This window comes from Vitis vinifera, chromosome 18 (assembly GCF_030704535.1).
Source record: "Vitis vinifera cultivar Pinot Noir 40024 chromosome 18, ASM3070453v1".
Lineage (NCBI taxonomy): Eukaryota > Viridiplantae > Streptophyta > Magnoliopsida > Vitales > Vitaceae > Vitis > Vitis vinifera.
The window spans coordinates 12,400,779-12,419,947 of record NC_081822.1 but is presented as its reverse complement, the minus strand read 5'-3'; the positions used below and the strand labels follow the sequence as shown (position 1 = coordinate 12,419,947).

General features: G+C 32.8%; 1 protein-coding gene across 2 annotated transcripts; it reads right to left on the bottom strand.

The window, feature by feature from the left end:
* Nucleotides 1-13,275: 13,275 nt before the first annotated feature.
* Nucleotides 13,276-15,529, bottom strand: LOC100257373 (thaumatin-like protein 1b). 2 transcript variants are annotated; one of them, XM_002274101.5, is made up of 3 exons: nucleotides 15,269-15,526; nucleotides 14,483-15,176; nucleotides 13,276-13,994 (listed from the first exon to the last, which is right to left on the bottom strand). In XM_002274101.5, exons 1-3 carry the CDS (start codon nucleotides 15,333-15,335, stop codon nucleotides 13,805-13,807), a joined length of 951 nt encoding a protein of 316 aa, XP_002274137.1. In that variant the 5' UTR covers nucleotides 15,336-15,526; the 3' UTR covers nucleotides 13,276-13,804. The 2 variants fall into 2 exon arrangements, with proteins under 2 accessions (XP_002274137.1, XP_059590678.1); XM_059734695.1 differs by having other exon boundaries at nucleotides 13,276-15,176; nucleotides 15,269-15,529.
* Between the last annotated feature and the right edge of the window lie 3,640 nt (nucleotides 15,530-19,169).

Below are 19,169 nucleotides of genomic sequence, written 5' to 3'. Positions count from 1 at the left end.
CATCAGCCTGAGCTTTTGGGAAGATCATAGCGTAGGTACCTTCAATCCAATGGAGTTGGGCTTGGGCCTGAATCCAATCTGGAAAAATACTATTGAAGAGATCGAACTGCTTATATCATAAGATTCAGTGTCCTGACGAGGGAACTAGGTATCCCATTTGATAAGGAGTATGCATGCATGTGCTCCAATTAAAGTAGATTGATAAAGAGAAATACAAAGATTGGGTGATCGATGTGACAGAAGTGCCAACAGTTGTACAAAGTTAATGACAGTCTTTAATGCGGGAAAAAAGGCTTCTTTAATTTACACAAACATGCACGAGCTTAATTGAAATCCATTGGAAGAAGAGGTCAAGAAAGGACATATATATGAAGACGAGAGGCCAGAGGCCGATCCCAGCAAAAATAACGGTATAGAATGTAAATTAAAGAAGGGTCGTTTGACCTTTAATCCCACTTTGTCTAACAATATTGGATATACTACAAATGCAGTGCCATTTTATCTTTTGAATAGCCTAAACATCTCCTTTATGTCATCTATCTTCTCAGCTAAGTTTTCATGGTTTTCTCTTTTAAAAGTAAGATAAAAATTTCTGTGAGGATCAAAGATTATCAGATCTGTTCTTGTGTTCTGATTCGCTTGTAGAAAAACAAAAAGCTAGATACGTTTTTAGACTTCTTTTTTACTTTTTTTCTAAAGTTTTAAGGGGAAGCAGGGTAGGAGGATTTATGATTTGGTCACTGTGCTTTGAGATTAAATGCTTTTTATTTTTTTATTTTTCACATACGAGAAGATCAAGCCTGATTATTTCTGTCTACGCTTTAGAGGCCACCAAGGAATATGCTTTTTAATATGATACGATAAGTTATAAAAATTTGATTTTGACATGAGTTACAATTATCAGTTTGACCCTTGGAGATGACTTCTCCACCTCATTTATATATCCACAGCGAAATGGGTTCTAAGTTTACGTGGTTTTAACTTTTTACTTCTTTTCATGGGAGATAATCCATTAAATATTTGGGCCCATGAGACAGTAACAAGGTGGCACATGGCCATAATGCCTTGTGCTAGAGGATGACTTGGTGAGCCATGGGGACAAAAGTATAATGCTAATAGTTTAATTCAACTATCAGTCTTGAATCTCGGGCCCAAAGATCAATTCAGCCCGCAAGCTCAAGCCCAATAAAATCCAATCAGAATCACGCCTGCCTTTCTTAAAAATGTAAGTCCGGAATTCATCTTCTTGTGCTAAAGGCGGCAAGTGGTTCAGCAGTTCGAGAGAATTGCCTATTTGGGCTTGTCATTCATGGCCAGCGCATATTTCCTTTCTAATGCATTTCTAAGCAAACTTGGGCTGGGCTGGGCTGATAGGTATGCACTTTAACAGCAGAGGGCCCACCCTCCCAGCAGTAAGAAGAATGTGTAAAATCTCAGTCAATCAGTCCATGAAAAATGACAAAGCAAGCTATCATGGTCACCAGATTTGGTAAGAAAAAAGAAACAGAAAACAAAAAAGTAGTACATGATTCGGTCCAAACCAGAAGTGAAACAGTTCAAGCCTAATTAGGTTAGACATGTCAGAAAGAAAGAAAGAAGAATCAGCCCAGTTTGGTGGGAGGGATTCGGATGGCTCAGAGTCGTTGAACAATAGATCTGAATGAAATTAAAAAAATAAAAAAAACTAATTTCAATTCCCTTGTAGAAGACAACGTGTAAATTCAGTTTCCATACGATACTCAATACCAGTCTAGTCATGGGTGATAACCTTACTCTTCCCAAGTAACCAAATTTGATCCATTGCATATATTCTATGTTTCAATGTAAGAAAAGTTTTTCTCAAGAACCTGTCCAGATTGGTCAAAACTTTTGTCTCAAAGCTTTTTAATTCGTATGTGAAGACCAATTTACTTGAGTGAGGAGTTGGTTGATTATTATTCTAATCAACATATGATTAGCACGCCATGGAATCTACTTATTCTCATATTTGTGAAAACAGTTCGAATTGCAGCCCTTGCTTGACCACTGCCAATTCCTCTGGGGTCAAAATTATGAGTCATAGTTTGACAATTCTCCTAAAAGAAAGATTACAATACAAATTGTTATTTGTTGGTGGAGGCCAAAGGTAAAGTGTCTTCTTCCTGAATATGGGAGAGGAGTGGTTCAAGGACGCAAAGGCCGTTGAGAGGTTATCTGGTTATGAGGAAAGTGTGAAGCAGCATCCAACTGCACTATCAGTCTGTGACTGCCCACATTTTAGTCAACTTTAAAAGTTCAAATTTGAATTGGGTTTGAAGTTAATAATAGTGATTGGATACATTAATCATGGGGACCAGAAGTAGTAGGTAGCAGCCTTCATTCCTGTCGACCATTCTTGTGACTTGTGAGATACTGGATATACAATCTTTGCATGCATTGACCATTCTCCTGATGCGGTTTGTTATTATTGAGCACGCTGGTTCCTGGAGAGACACCAGATTATGGGTTCTTATCTTAGGGCTGATCTTAATTTAATTCTGAGTTTGTAAATTAACTGGGTGTCCAAGGCCAGCCCGTTGACCCTTGGGTCTCGCTTTGATTTCTGTTTTGCGGGGCGTGCGGCTATGTCTGTAACTTCCAGCTTCATGGAGACCCTAGACGGCGCTACGTACCATCTATTACCATGGTTCTGGATAATGCAATGAGAAAATTTTACGTTTGAAAGCTCGGAGTCTGACAAATTTAGTTCCGTGCACTTTCACGACATTGAAAAGGGGTTTCAAACTTTAAGTGGCTTATATTGAAAGTAGATTCCTTGTGATCATACAATATACAAATCCTTTTGATGGCTAAAGGTGTTTTAATATGTCATTCACTAGTGTTACTTATACAAAATGTTATACAAATAGATTACCCTCATTTTTAGCTTCTAGTAATTGCATGGCTTGATGTAAGGGAAGGAGAAAAAAAATGGAATCTTAATTTTTTATTTTTATTTTTAAGTTTGATTTACCAAAAACCATATAAAAGAAACTAGAATATAATAATAAGAAGAATGTTTAAAAAATATTTTATTCTTCATGTCAAAAAAAAAAATAGTATTGAAAAAAATTAGAAAAACATTATTGAGATGATTCAATAAACCCTAAAATTTTATTTGAAAAAAATTATTTATTTAGTTGAATTACTTTTTTAAGAAGAGTTTTTAAGGTATGTTTGGTAAGTATTTTTTAAAACAATATTTAGAAGAAAAAAAAAAAGAAAACACATTTCATAACAAAAAATTGTTTTTTACTTTCTGTTTTCTGTTCTTTTTTTCTATTGTATTTATTTGTTTTTCTATGACTATTTTAAAAAAATAATTATGCAAACATGTGTTGAATTAATATTTTAAGAAGAGTTTCTCAGCACCTGTTTGGTAATTATTTTTTAGAACAATCTCCAAAATAAAACAATTGGAAAATACGTTTAACAACAAAAAAAATTGTCTTTTATTTTATATTATTTTTATTTGTTTTTTAAGACTATTTCAAAAAATAATTATATAAACATGTATAATGATAAAATAAAAAATAAAAAAATATATTAAATATAAAAATTATTTTTAAAATATTAAAAATAGATTAAAAATATTTTAAGTTTTAAAATAAATTTTTGTTTTATAAAACAAAAAAATAATTTAAAAAAAAAATTAGAAATTATTTTCATAAATCATTATCGAACGTAGCCTTAATTTATCTATTGGTGTTTGATTTTTAGTTAAATAAAAAAAATCAAAATATTTGATTTTTTTATTTAACTAAAAGTAACCTATTGACATCGTTCAATATAAATAAAGTGAATTTATTATTAATCAATTCATATTAATTATATTAAGTAATATCAACTTGTTATTTTTACTTGAATAAAAAAAATAAAATATTTTAAGTACCTTGTTTACATGAATGCACGTGATCCGTTGCATGTTAGTGAAGTATGTCAGGACAGGGTATAAACCAAAATGGGGAGATCATAAATAAGAATGATAAAAGAGGAACTACCAATTTACTATAAGCCCACCCTTGTGGATAACGTGGACCCCATCGTTTGTGCTGCACACTATTCATACCATTCTGGCTTCGACAACGACACGACTCTGACCTTTCAATATTTTGGAGGGCGTGACGTGGTGCCACATATGATTATTTTAAAGCTAATGCCTCCGTCCATCCCACTTGACCACATGGTGTGACAGGTGCCTATCGAACGGACTTTTCTCAATATTACAGTAGTTTAAAAAAGTTACGCTTAAATTATTATAATAGAAGAAGTTATTACAAATATATGATAGTTTTTGCCACATAGGAGAGAGGAGAGAGGAGAGAGGAGAGAGGAGAGAGGGTGAGAGAGAGGAGATAGGAGATAGGGTGAACGGATATTAAAAAAGGGAACTCGTCTCTTGAAGAGACGAGTTCCATGAAAAAAGACAAGGGAAAGACGAGTTCCCAGGAAAAAAAATATTTTTTTTATTTAAAAAAAATCCCAAATTAAATATAAAAAAATTTCCTAAAGGGAACTCGTCTCTTTGGGAAAATTTTTTTTTTAAATATATTTTTTATTTAAAAAAAAATCCCAAATAAAAAAAAAAATTCTTAAAGGAAACTCGTCTCATGTAAAAAAAAATATTTTTTTTAAAAAAATATATATATTAAAAAAAAATTTCCTAAAGTTCAAGAGACGAGTTTCATGGGAAAAAAATTATTATTTTTTTTTAAATATATTTTTTGTTTAAAAAAAAATCCCAAAAAAAAAAATTTCGTCTCTTACTCGTCTCTTGAAGAGACGAGTTCCCATAGGAAAAACAATATTTTTTTTTTAAATATATTTTTTATTTAAAAAAAATCCCAAATTAAAAAAAAAAGAAAAAAAAACAATTTTTTTTTTTAAATATAATTTTTTTTACATGGGAACTCGTCTCTTGAAGAGACGAGTTCCGTTAGGAATTGTTTTATTTATTTATTTATTTATATATATATATATATATATATATATATATATTTAAAAAAAAAAAAAATTTACATGGGAACTCGTCTCTTGAAGAGACGAGTTCCCTTTGGAATTGGATTTTTTTTTTTTTTTTAATTTGGGATTTTTTTAAATAAAAAATATATTTAAAAAAAAAAAATTTTCCTATGGGAACTCGTCTTAAAGGGAAATTTTTTTTTTTTTAAATATATATATTTTTAAAAAAAATATTTTTTTTTTTACATGGGAATTTGTCTCTTGAAGAGACGAGTTACCTTGAGGAATTGATTTTTTTTTTTTAATATATATATTTTTTTAAAAAAATATTTTTTTTACATGGGAACTCGTCTCTTCAAGAGACGAGTTCCCTTTGGAATTGTTTTTTTTTTTTTTTTTTTTTTTTTTTAATTTGGGATTTTTTTAAAATAAAAAATATATTTAAAAAAAATATTTTTATTTAATATATATATATATATATATATTTAAAAAAAATATTTTTTTTTTACATGGGAACTCGTCTCTTGAAGAGACGAGTTCCCTTTAGGAATTGTTTTTTTTTTTTTTTATTATTATATATATATTTAAAAAAAAAAAAATTTTACATGGGAACTCGTCTCTTGAAGAGATGAGTTCCCTTTGGAATTGGTTTTTTTTTTTTTTAATATATATATTTTAAAATATATATATATATATTTTTTACATGGAACTCGTTTTTATTTATTTATTTATTTTTTTTTAATTTGGGATTTTTTAAAAATATATTTTTTTCCTAAAGGGAACTCGTCTCTTGAAAATTTTTTTTTTAAATATATATATTTTTAAAAAATATATATTTTTTTTTACATGAGAACTCGTCTATTAGGAATTTTGAGGAATTGTTTTTTTTTTTTTTTTTTAATATATATATATTTAAAAAAATATTTTTTTTTTTACATGGGAACTCGTCTCTTGAAGAGACGAGTTCCCTTTGGATTTTTTTTTTTTTTTAATTTGGGATTTTTTAAAATAAAAAATATATTTTTTTTTTACATGGGAACTCGTCTCTTCAAGAGACGAGTTCCCTTTAGGAAATTTTTTTTTTTAAATATATATATATATTTTTTTTACACTTTTTTTTTTTTAACTTACATGGGAACTCGTCTCTTCAAGAGACGAGTTCCCTTTAGGGGAATTTTTTTTTTTTAATATATATATTTAAAAAATATATATATATTTTTTTACATGGGAACTCGTCTCTTGAAGAGACGAGTTCCCTTTAGGAATTTTGAGGAATTGTTTTTTTTTATTTTTTATATATATATATATTTAAAAAAAAAAAAAGACGAGTTCCTTTGGAATTGTGTTTTTTTTTTTAATTTGGGATTTTTTAAAATAAAAAAAAAATATTTTTTTTTCCCAAGGGAACTCGTCTCTTGAAGAGACGAGTTCCCTTTAGGATTTTTTTTTTTTTTGGATTTTTTTTAAATAAAAAATATATTTTAAAAAAATAATATATTTTTTTTCCCATTTTAGTTCCAATTTTTTTTTTTTTTTTTTTAATTTGTGAATTTTTTAAAAATATATATTTTTTAATGGGAACTCGTCTCTTGAAGAGACGAGTTTCCTTGAATAATTGTTTAGAATTTTTTTAAAATTATATATATATTTTTTTTCATGGACTCGTCTCTTCGAGAGACGAGTTCGCTTTTTTAAAAAATTTTATCCGTTCACCCTCTCTCCTCTCTCCTATCTCCTCTCTCCTCTCTTCTCTCACCCTCTCTCCTCTCTCCTCTCTCCTATGTGGCAAAAACTACCATATATTTGTAATAACTTCTTCCAGTACAGTAATTTAAGCATAACTTTTTTAAATTACTGTACTATTGAGAAAAGTCCCCTATCGAACGCCCCCCATGTGCTAACGTTTTCCTTGCCTGCTCGACCAGTCGGCAGCCTCGTTTTATGCGTTGAGTAGTGCTGCATCTTAAGCAAAAAAATAACCTAATTAAATATCCATCTACCAAAATAACAAAGGAGTAATGGATGCTCATAAATGCACAAAAAAGCTCCATTTTTATCCAGATTTTGGGATGTGGAGGTCCAGATTTGGTGGGGTGTTCCTTCATTTGAAGACCTCCAAATGCAAAAGTTCGATCTAAATGGTACTTTTTTTTTTCCAAGGGTATGAAAAGACATCATCAACCAACATTTTCAACAAGATTTTGGGATGTGAGGGATGTGAAGATCCTAATTGAATGATTTTGGGACATGGAGAGGGTACTCCTTTCATTTCAAAACCTAAAATACAAAAACTTGGTCTACTAATAGCATATCAAGAAAATATTATGAATCAAATGGTGATGGATGATTTTGGGACATGTAGATCCTAATTGAGTGGGATATTCTTTTCATTTCAAAACCTCAAAGTACATAGACTTGGTCCATTAATGACATATCAAAAAGATATTATGAACCAAATAAGTATCATCATTTATACCCTAATTTTATTTATTTATATTTTTATATTTTGATCATATTTATTTATATCTTTATTTAATAAATTAAATTTAATCATATTGTAGACCCCCCATGAGAGGGCTTATGTTTTTTTTTATTATTATTATTTTTATATATTTCTTTTCTCTGACCACCCCGGGATTTATGCTGATGGGGGCGGCCAGATTAGATGGAGAGGCAGCGGGTAGGTAAAGGGAACCAGGCTGGCTGACTGGTGGGGGATGGGGGGCAGAGCAAGTTGAGACTTGCTGAGGAAGACACGGGACAGGGAGGATAGAAAGGAGATAAAAAGAAAAGAGGGAGCTTTTGCTGAGCAGGAGAGAGTTACAGGGAGGCAAAGGAAACGCTCCAGGTATGTCTTCGTGGACCCTTTTATTTATTTATTTATTTTATTGTATCTTCTTTATTATTATTTCTGGTTATTGTTTCTTCGACCTGGATACGAGACCTTGCTGGAAGTCTTACACTTGTTAGCGTTGTTCTCGGGTCTATTTTGATGCCATTACTTGGTTTTCAAGTTCAACGTTGTTTGCTTTGGATTGTTCATTTTTTTTATGCATCCTTCGTTGTCCCGGTCCCCTTTCTCTCTCTCTCGAAACAGCTTTATGGATGAGGCTCCATGTTTGTCTCATGCGATATCTCTTGATGCTATGTTGTTCGGAAACTGAAGAATGAGTTGCATGATCATGCATGGCCACGTGATGCCCGCCACACTCATTTCTTGCTCAGCATACCCATTTTCTCCCTTTAAACCTATCCACTGCAAGCTGCCTCCACCATTTTCCCTCTCATATCCGCCATCGCTCTCCCCGTCTTCATCAGAGGTGCGTTTGTCCGAGGCTTGGAGAGCTTCACGACCCTCCATACGCGCATGGCGTCGTCGTTCTTGCACCGGCCACCATGGCAGCAGCGTCTTCTGGACTCCACCATGGCTCCCCTCTTCATCGCGTCGCCGGTGGTGGAAGGCTCCCTTCGAGGTTGCCGCGCGGGTGGAGAGACAAACGGAGAAGAGGATAGCTGCTTGAGGCCTGCCCGTAGAGACCTTAGGCCCAGAATTGAGTTGGGGCACTAGGCCCAAGTCTGGAGGGGGAAGAGGTGTTTGTATTAGGCTTGCCCATGAAGACTTGGGCTCAGATTTAAGTTGGAGCCCAGGCCCAAGCTCTGATGGTGATGGTGCTTTGGGTTTGCTCTTGGTGACAGTTTTGGGCCTGATTGAAACCCAAGCCCAATTGCATTGCTGGATGGCCTCATGCTCCCCATGCTAGCCACTCACGCGGCCCAAGCCCATGTTGAGATAGCCTATTTGGCTTTTCTAATTCTAAATAAGTTTTCAAGCCTCTAACCTTTGTGATTAATTAATTTATTCATTCATTTTTGTTTTTTTATTTTATTCTATTTCTACCTAATATGTTAACTCAACTTAAACATCACTAAAGGATAAATTATTAGGATAGAAATATTGTTTTTAAAAACCCAAAATAATTTACATTTCATCTTCTTTGCTTTAGTCATGTCTAATCATCATATATGAAAATTTTTATATAATTAATTTATGTTGGCTTCAATGAATTTTCTACCATCCAAATTTTAAGTCCCATCTCCACAACTTATGTCTTTTAAAACCATTCTTCAAAAATCCGACTTCCTAAATCGATTTTCAATTTCAAATATTCGACTACTTACTTTCATCCGTTTAAATATTATTCTCGTTATTATTATCATTAGTCCGCATTTGTGTATTTAATTCTTTCAAAAATTCCAATAGTTAAAATCCAATCTACCAAAAATCATCACATGTCTTAATTTAATTCTTAAAATACTCTTTCAAACCTTATGTTCATCAATTTGAATTATTATTTTATGTTCTCCTATCTATCTATGCCAATCCTTCAAAAATCCTAAATTTTAATTTAATTCTTGTTTAAATCATACTTTTATAAATCAAATCACTATCCCGTATTTATTATTTATTCAAAGTCCAATCTACCAAAAATCATCACATGTCTTAATTTAATTCTTAAAATACTCTTTTAAACCTTATGTTCATCAATTTGAATTATTATTTTATATTCTCCTATCTATCTATGTCAATCCTTCAAAAATCCTAAGTTTTAATTTAATTCTTGTTTAAATCATATTTTTATAAATCAAATCACTATCCCGTATTCATTATTTATTCAAAGTCCAATCTACCAAAAACCATCACATGTCTTAATTTAATTCTTCAAATACTCTTTTAAACCTTATGTTCATCAATTTGAATTATTATTTTATATTCTCCTATCTATCTATGTCAATCCTTCAAAAATCCTAAGTTTTAATTTAATTCTTGTTTAAATCATATTTCCATTAGTTAGAATCATTGTTCCCGTATTTATTATTTATTCAAAGTCCAATCTATGAAAGAAAACCAAGATCACATGATTTAATTCTTCAAATACTCTTTTAAATCTCATATTTATCTATTAGGATTATTATCTTATATTATCCTATCTTATTCATACCAATCCTTCAAAAATCTCATACTTTAATTTAATTCTTCAAAATACTTGCTTAAATCATATTTTCATAATTCGAATTATTAATCCCGTATTTATTATTTATTCAAAGTCCAATCTATAAAAGAAAGTCAAGACCACATGTTTTAATTCTTCAAATACTCTTTTAAATCTCATATTTGTCAACTTGAAAACCCCATGCCTTAACTAAAACTTCGATCCCAAAAATTCTACCATCCATCTTTATTCACCGAAATGTTATTTTCGTTAATTAGTATTATAATCACATACCTAACTATTTAGTCAAAGTCATATCCCTTAAAAATCCAACGCCCTAATTCCAATTCTCAATTAGAAAAATTCCACTATCCTCCTTTTTATTCGTTTAAACATTATTTTTGTTCGTTAGTATCATTACTTCATACTTATTTACTTATTTACTTCGATCATTAAAATTCAATTCTTCAAAACCGGACTTCCAAATTTGACCTTGAGACTAAAAAAATTCCACCATTCTCTTTTATTCATTCACATATCATCTTTGTTATCATTGTTATAAATTCCATGTTTACTTATTTCTTTTTTTCTAAAAATTCCAATAATTAGAGTCCAATTATTCAAAGATCCGACTTTCAAACTTAATTTTCAAAATCCCACTATTCACTATTCATCCGTCCAAGTATCGTTTTGATTAATTAGTAACATTATTCCATACTTACCTGTTTATTTCTCTTAAAAATTTCAATCAGTAAAGTCTAATTCTTCAAAATTCCGATTCCTAAGTTTAGCTATTCGAAATTCTGATTGTCCTATCTCCGAACTTCATTTTCAGTTTCTCGTGCTCCAATTCCCGTATTTATCCCGTTGCTTATCATTATCATTGTCACTATTGGTTTATTCATTATTTCTATAAATTTTGCCTTCAAATGATTTTCAAGATTGCCAACTTTTTATAAATCGACTCTCATAATCTCTACTTCTCAAATACCTCACAATTCTGTTTTCTTTCAAAATTTAATTCCCAAAGCCCTAATTTTCGTAACTTAGTTTTCCTCAAAAAATCCCGAACTTTCAAATAATCCCTCAAAATCCCAATTTCTTTCAAATTTAATTTCCAAAATTCTCATTCTTACATCTAATTCCTACGAATCCGATCTTCAAATAAACTTTACAACTCCAATTTTCTAGCGATCTTCGAGATTCCAGTTTTTCAAATTAAATTCCAAAAAATCCGATTTTCTCTCAAATAGCTTAATTCCATTCTGGTCTTCAAAACAATCTTCTGCTCCTATGTTTTAAAAATGTTTTGAAATAAGCAAAGAATCAAATTTTGTAATTCCGAATAATGGAGTTATCGGAATTGATACAAGCAAGACGAAAGGGGCTTTGGTGGGGGCCCTACATATGAGATTTCATGATTGATTGACTGATTGATCGATTCATTTGCCATGTGTGATCGATTTACTCTGTTCCTTGATATACATATAATCATTGTGTTTATTCACTAACCTCATTCCATGATAGCGCGTTGCTGTTTGCTACCCAGGTACGCATTCACTCATTCTGATCATTCGCTATACTTATTCTGATTCTCATATATGCATGATTGATGTGAGTATCCATTGACTTTCTTATTCGATTGCCACGTCAGTTTCACTTTATTAGTAGAGACCCGACTTTAGGGGCTTAGAGGGGTGCTACGGTCTTTATCGTACCTTCCCGATGAGTAACCTGACCCCCGAACCCGATCCGGTTTTTCACAGACCACCTTTTCCAAAACAAGGAGTCACACTTAGGGTTTTTCTTTCTTATTTTGTTTACCCTTTAAAAATAAAATAAAAATAAGTGGCGACTCCAAGTCAATTTTTCTTAATCAATAAAGATCAATTTTTCGAAATCAAAATCGAGCTCGCCATCGAGTGGGAAACGCATTGAGCCGAAATGCGGGGTCCACACATATATATTCAAATATTCAAATTTGACGTTTGAAGAAATACCCATTTAGTAATTTAGTGGCGTTTGTTTTTTTGACTTTTTATTGAAAGTAATTTATTTTTAGAATTTAAATTATTTATTTTTCTATTCTTTCATAACTTATTGTAAACTTTTTATTAAATAAAAAAAAAATATTGATTTTTCTTTACTTTTTAATACTTAATAAAAATAAAATATTACAAAAACAAATAATTTAATATTTAATAATATTAAGCATTAAAATTCTATTTAAAATTAAGTAAAAAAACAAAAACCACCTAATATTCTTTAAATGCAAAATCAGAGTTGCATCCGATTTCAGACACATGGAAAGCTGCCGGATTCCGTTTGGGTTCTACCTTCTTCACTGGACCCAATCATATGCTTTGACATTCGACTTGAACGCTGACAGTATGATACCAACAGTGGGTAGAGCACATGAGACGCTTCATATGATACTTAAGATAGAAATTTCCATTTATTTATTGCAACTAACGATGCAGAGTTCTCCACAGCAAGCCAAGAGGGCACACAACATTTGATTAAAATGCTTCTGAATGGTGTGATATTTAAGGGAGTAGTAGGGTGGAAGCATGAATTTAACATGCTGATGAATACGGCACGCAACCATCTGAGACTGTGGAGGAGTCACATGCTTGATGTTTACATGTTACTGCCTCTTCCACCCATCAAATACGCATAGGATCGGCCGGCGCTCCATTGAGCAGCAATTTTATTGTAAGCGAGAAGGGACCGTTTGGGCAAAAGCGTGTTTGGTTTTCAAAAACTAGAGACACCACCGTTTTACACAATGAAGCGTTGTAGATTTGATGTTAATTTGTAAGAAGAGTGGGAATAATTTGTGGCTAGATTTAGGAGTGGGAAAACGATTCAGCAGATATAAAATGAGGAGATAAGTTTAGAGTCAAAATAATTGGACATCAACCTGGCGCACTATGTTTTGTCTCCACCTTTTTCTTGAATTGAGTTTTATTCAAGCATCCTCCTTAATTAAGTTTTGACTTTTTATAATCTTTTCATTTCTGGGCTTGATCTAAGAGTAGGTCTGGTTAAGAACTCTTAACCGGGTCGGGCCCAAACGGCATGGATAGAGCAAATTTACAATAAGATCCCTAACTCTTAACTTACCCTTTTGCCTTCTGATCTTTAGAGTTTTCATAGTTTATAGAGCCCACTTGTACGGTTGTACCATCAACATGAATGCACAGCTCATTTTTGTCATAGCCTGGAAATATAAAAAGCCATACACTTCGCACAGGCGCGCACAGGCAATAATGCTCGTGAAACAAAGAGACAAAAGCTTCGATTAAAATAATAAAACTCTATTCTGATGTCATTAAATCTGGTGGTATTACAAATAATATTTTACACAAGGAGAACACAACAAATGAATCCCATCCCCTCATTTAATATTATTAAATTCCTTTTTAAAAAGAACTATAATCCTAATGGCTATAATATCTTTATATTTCGTGGGTGCTGATCCTCTCACCACACCAATTAAAAAAAATAAAAAATTATATTCTATTGATCCATGACAAGTATAAGTTTTCATTTCGTTTGTGTTATATTGTTGTAGCACGTATGGCTTTTCTTTTTTGATCTGAAAACAATACTTGCCCCCATCAACCACCTCTTCCATGAGAGTAGCTTCTCACCCATACTCCATTATAAGCATAAATGAAAATGAGAGGGCATGGTTGGTGTGACAGCCTGAGTCAGTTCCTCGTCAGGGAGGCCTAACTCTGTGGGGCCAAGCCCAACCCACCTCACCACAAGGTCCACACGTCACTCAACACCCCGTTTCCGACAAAGTTAGATATGGGCATATGTTTCTATAAGGTCAGCCAGGAAGTTAGAAGAGCGGTCCCGATGGATACGGCACCGGCAATCAGTCCTGATCCTGTACACGTGGGGGGTGACGCTGAAGAGCTGTCATCCTCTAGAGCGCCTTCGTACACCATTGTGCTGTTGATCTGAGTCGTCGCCGGCGTTTCCTCGTTCTGCCCTTGCGATGCTTTCTGGCTGTAGTGCATAAAACTTAATGTCAGCAATTTTGACTCGACTCCCACTTGGAGAAAAAAAAAACGAAAAAGGAAAAACCGGTTTGGGTGGTATGTGAAAACTGAACAGAAAGTGAAGCGCATCTCTAGGAGAGTCGGCAGTCGAACGACGTGCATATTAATTTATTTTTTGGAATCCTATTTTCAATCAATAAAATGAATTATACAAAAGGACTGTTTTGCCCTCGAGTTTAACTCATTTCATTAAAAATGGCGCAACTGTCGGTTGAGGTCGTGCTCAAAATTATTAAACAACCACATAAATGCATCGCTAGAAAGTTAGAAACACCAAAAAGCTGACGAAATAGATTCTTTGGCAGCATGAAAAAAGCGAAGCCGTGAAGGGAGATTAATCGCTTGTTTTGTACGGTTTTATAAAAAATATTGGGACGAAAATGCCCTTGATTGAGGAAAAAAAGTGAAACAGCTAAAAAGGGTAGGCGGTGGTACCTGGTTTTAGGAGAGGGGCAGAAGGTGATCATGTAATCTGCGCCGGCACAAGTGAATGTGCTGGTGGAATCGTCGTATGCGTAGCTGTAAGCGCGTGGGCATGCGCTCTTGAACAGCTGAGAGTACGAAGAGGGAGTGCACTTATCGGGAGTCGCATAGGCGCCGCTGCAGCAGTATTGAGGTTCCCGGAACGCCTCGCACGCGCTCTTGCACGCAACGTTCTCTTTTCCGTCGGTGCTCGTAACCTTGAGCTCAGAGGGGCAAGCGCCGTTCAGATCCACCTCGCACCCGGTTTTGGTACAGTTCCCCCCGGTGCCGCCCTGTGGGACCACCATCAAAGGAAGGTTATACCCATCAACCAAGCTCACGTCGTAGAAGTCGAGGCCTCCGTAGCCGTTGAGCTTAAACTCCGCAAGTGTAGCAGGGGGAGCAGCGCCACCACCTGCGCATTCTAGCTTTCCGGATCCGCAGTCACCGGTGACACAAGAGAACTTTCCGGTAGAGTCTTGGGTACAATGGGTCCTGCCCCAGAAGCGACCGCCCCATGAGGAAGGCACCGTTATGGTCTTGGACTCGCCTTTCTGAAGGGTAAAACCAGTGGTTGAGAGCTGTGCTGAATCAGAGTTTGAAAGAATGCCCGGCCATACCGTTTGGTCGCATTTGTTTACTATAGTGTAAGTTGCTGATAACACTCCTGTAAGCGTGTAATATTGTAGTGAATATTAGAGTTCAAAAAAAGAAAATATTTGCAGAAATTTGTTGTAGCCATTGGGGTGTTATTTTTACCTGGTATCCACAAATGATGAATAGTAATTGTGAACACAGAAATTAACATTATTGATAACTTAGCCATTTGAAGCTAGAAGGAATGAAGAGGAGAAAAAAAAAAAGAAAGAAAAAAAATATTGAAAAAAAAAAAAAGGGAGAAGAAGAAGAAGAATGGAGGAAATGAAGGATGAAGAAGAATCAGCTAGTGGCGTGCCTTCAAATTGACTCCTTTTCTTTCTTGAAATGAAGCAAGAATGGGATGGGGTTCTGTAACGCAGGGTGGGACGGGCATTTATAGACAAGAGGCGCTTACGTGCTCTGGGCCCACCTGAAAATATAACGTATTGATGAGCACATTACTCTCTCCAGTTATTTTATTTTAGGGTAACCACACAATTAATACAGTCATTACGGTATTTGATATTAGTCAATGCAAGGGGAAGCTAAATCCTTTGACTGAATTATTCAATCACGTGTCTAATTACTCTTAGTTTCAATATCTTGACTATTCCCAAATCGTTTTGACAGCGCCAGCACTGGAAAATTTAGACTTTCATAAAAATATTTCATACATGACGCTTTAATATAGTGAGTCCGTGATATACTGAAAAGTCACAAATAGCAATTGTAGGCCTAAAATTTTATTTAGTGAGTCTGATTGAGGAAATTTGAAAATTATTTGGGGATTCTTTATTGCCTCTTAATTTTAATTTAAACATATGCAATAATTTTCTTCATTATCGTGAAGCACATATGAGCCGTAGGGATTGGTGGCTTGTTAACAAAAAGCTTGATGGACACAAGCTTATTCTATGCTGCATTTTAGATATATCGAGTTGGGAGGATATGGTCGTATTCAAAATGAACTCTTGTCTAACTAGACGTCTTCGACTAGAAGTTTACCGAATCTTGGCTTAGATATTGATTTGTATTAAGGGAAATAATTATAAAAGTACATAAAATGGTATAATGAAGATATGATAAAAAATAACACAATGAGAAGGAAATGTGTAGAATTAGTAACATAATAGAATCCACTAGGACAATATTTTTTATAAATCAAGAGCATAATATTTTATTCTTTAATTTAAAAATTAATACTTATTTTCATTGATTTGGGATACTTATTACAATACATTTTTATGTTTTTTTAAAAAGAGTAATAGTATTCAACACCTCTATTGTTAATTTATTAAGGGAAATAATTATAAAAGTACATAAAATGGTAGAATGAAGATGATAAAAAATAACACAATGAGAAAATAATAAGAAGTAATAATAATTAAAGAAATGCATAGAATTAATAACATAATAGAATCCACTTGGACAATATTTTTTATAAATCAAGAGCATAATATTTGATTCTCTAATTTAAAAATTAATACTTATTTTCATCTATTTGGGATACTTATTACAATACATTTTTATGTAATTTTTTAAAAAGAGTAATAGTATTTAATACCTCTATTGTTAATTTATTAAAGTCTTCCAACTAGATAATTTGGATGTGATGCAACTAATTTAATATAGGAAATGGTTGAAAAAGGTAAAAATGGGAAAATGTCGGTTTTGTTTTTGAAATAAAGGGATAAAAGTTTGTTTAATAATTGTTTTTTAGAACAGTTTTCTAATATTTTAGAATAAAAAACTAAGAAAATATTTTTTATAATTAAAAATTATTTTTTATTTTATATTTTTAAAAAAAATATAATAGTTTCGAAAAACATCTTTTAATTATTTTTTACTGTTTTCATTTATTTTCTAATAACAGTTTAAAAAAATAATTTTACGAACATATAAAATAATTAAAAATAAGATATTAAATATATATATATATATATATATTATTTTTAAAATATATTTAAAAATATTTAAAATAAATTAAAAATACTTTAAAATTTCCAACAAATTTTTATTTTATAAAATATTAAAAAATAATTATCTAATGGATATACGTATTTATACAATTTTGGGTTTCTTAAAAGTGACCTTGGAGTTGCGCATAAAAACTAGCGAAATTGGAATCAGGAAGAAAGTCACGACTCACTCATGGTGAGTATTGAAGGTGCAACCCCATGTGGGGTTTTAATCAAAAAAATTTCAGAAAAAAACCTCTCATTTTCAGTAGTTTTTGAGTGGCAGAATGGTAGGTGGGAGGAAGATATATCTTGTATACACTAACGGTTAATGTCGGTTGCTGATACTTTAATTTATGAGTTGGATGATAAGACAACGAGTGAAGTGAGACAAGGCAAGGGAACAAGAATCGAGGGACGCGCTGTAATGAAAGAATGAAGTGCCACTTTTCCCTTTTAACGTTCGCAATGTCAGACACATCCTGGACAACCTTATAACGGTCAAAAATCACCACCATGATTCATTTTCTCTTTTCACCCCCCTAGGTGAAATGAAAAATCCCCTTTTTCCAGGCATTTGTCTTATTCAAATCCTCATACGTTTGACGTTGGAATCTGCGTCAAATGATCAAAATAAGTGAAGGATTTCTGAAAAGTATTCAGAAACGACACCCTTACCACTTCGTTTTTCCCCTTTTAATCTTCTTCTTTTTATTCTTTTGAGACGCAATAAGAACTCGATGGAACTGAAACGAGATGTAGATGTCTGGCCCATTCAGTCGCTGTTGCGCGGAGTAGAGTACGTGGGCAGCACATGGCAATTACTGGAGGAACGGGAAACAAAGCCACCTACCTCAGGCGGCAGGGCCTGCCACCGCTTCAGCTCAATCGTATTCTTATTAATGCAGGTCATTTCACGTGTAAAAGATGCGATTCCATGGGTATTTGTTCATAATCTTTACCAACGATTTTATCATTTTACATGAACTGTTCACTAACCCAACAAGATCATATTGAGCTCGTGAATAGAAAAATTAACAAACGAAGAAAGTAACCCACTCTATTTAAATAATGACTTCCAATAACAATAAAAAGGGAATTTATATCTTTTTGTTATTTTTCTTCTTCTGAAATAAGTGGTTTATATATGCTTTTCTAAGTTTAAAGACCTAAATTATATCAAAAAAGGAAATTAAATTGGACAAAGTCAAATGTGGGTAGCAGATACTAACTACTTGGAGAAAGAGTCTTATTTGGCTAACGTTTGAATAAGCCAAACTGGAAGGGTCTATATCGTGATCTTAATACAACATTCAACATTCCCGAGAGGCTGTTAGTGTTAGTTTCAACTGTAGAAATGAGGCACATTAATAAATGTTCCCACTTAACCCCCAACAAATTCAACAGGTCGGCCACCTGTTTTAGAATACACTTGTTCTATTACATATATGTCAACCTCCTCCAATTAGATATTATATTTCCTCAAACAAAGTATCTTTTTCTCAACTAAGGAGAATGCCTTGTCCGTCTTACCGACTTCAGGCTGCTACAGACTCAATAGACCAAACGTAACTCGTTCCAACCTGATTGGGCATGGTGTCATCCCCACCTGCAGAGACCAGTAAACCTAGTATGCCCACTAGGCCCAGATCTTGGTGGCATTTGGTGATTGAATTATAAAATATTATTTCTTTGACTTTTGCCTAAAACTAGATGAATTGAACTGGAACTCGTAATATCATGGAGATTTAATAAGGCCCAGGATACCAAGTTTGAAGGACTATTAAGTTCTTGCGATTTTGATTCTATCCCCAAATGAGGACTATAATCAACTTTTCATTTCCCTTGGAGTTGAGAAAATTTTGCATCCAACTGGAAAAAGCCATCAAAATGGCATCCTTAAGCTATGATTTAGGGAAACACACTACTAAAGAATTTTAAAAAAGTTTAAAAAATGATTTTTTTTTTCAATGATTAATTGTACCATAAAAATATAAAAAAAACATTAAATATAATTTACATAGTTAAAAACTTATGTATTTCTAAATTATTTCATTTTTATA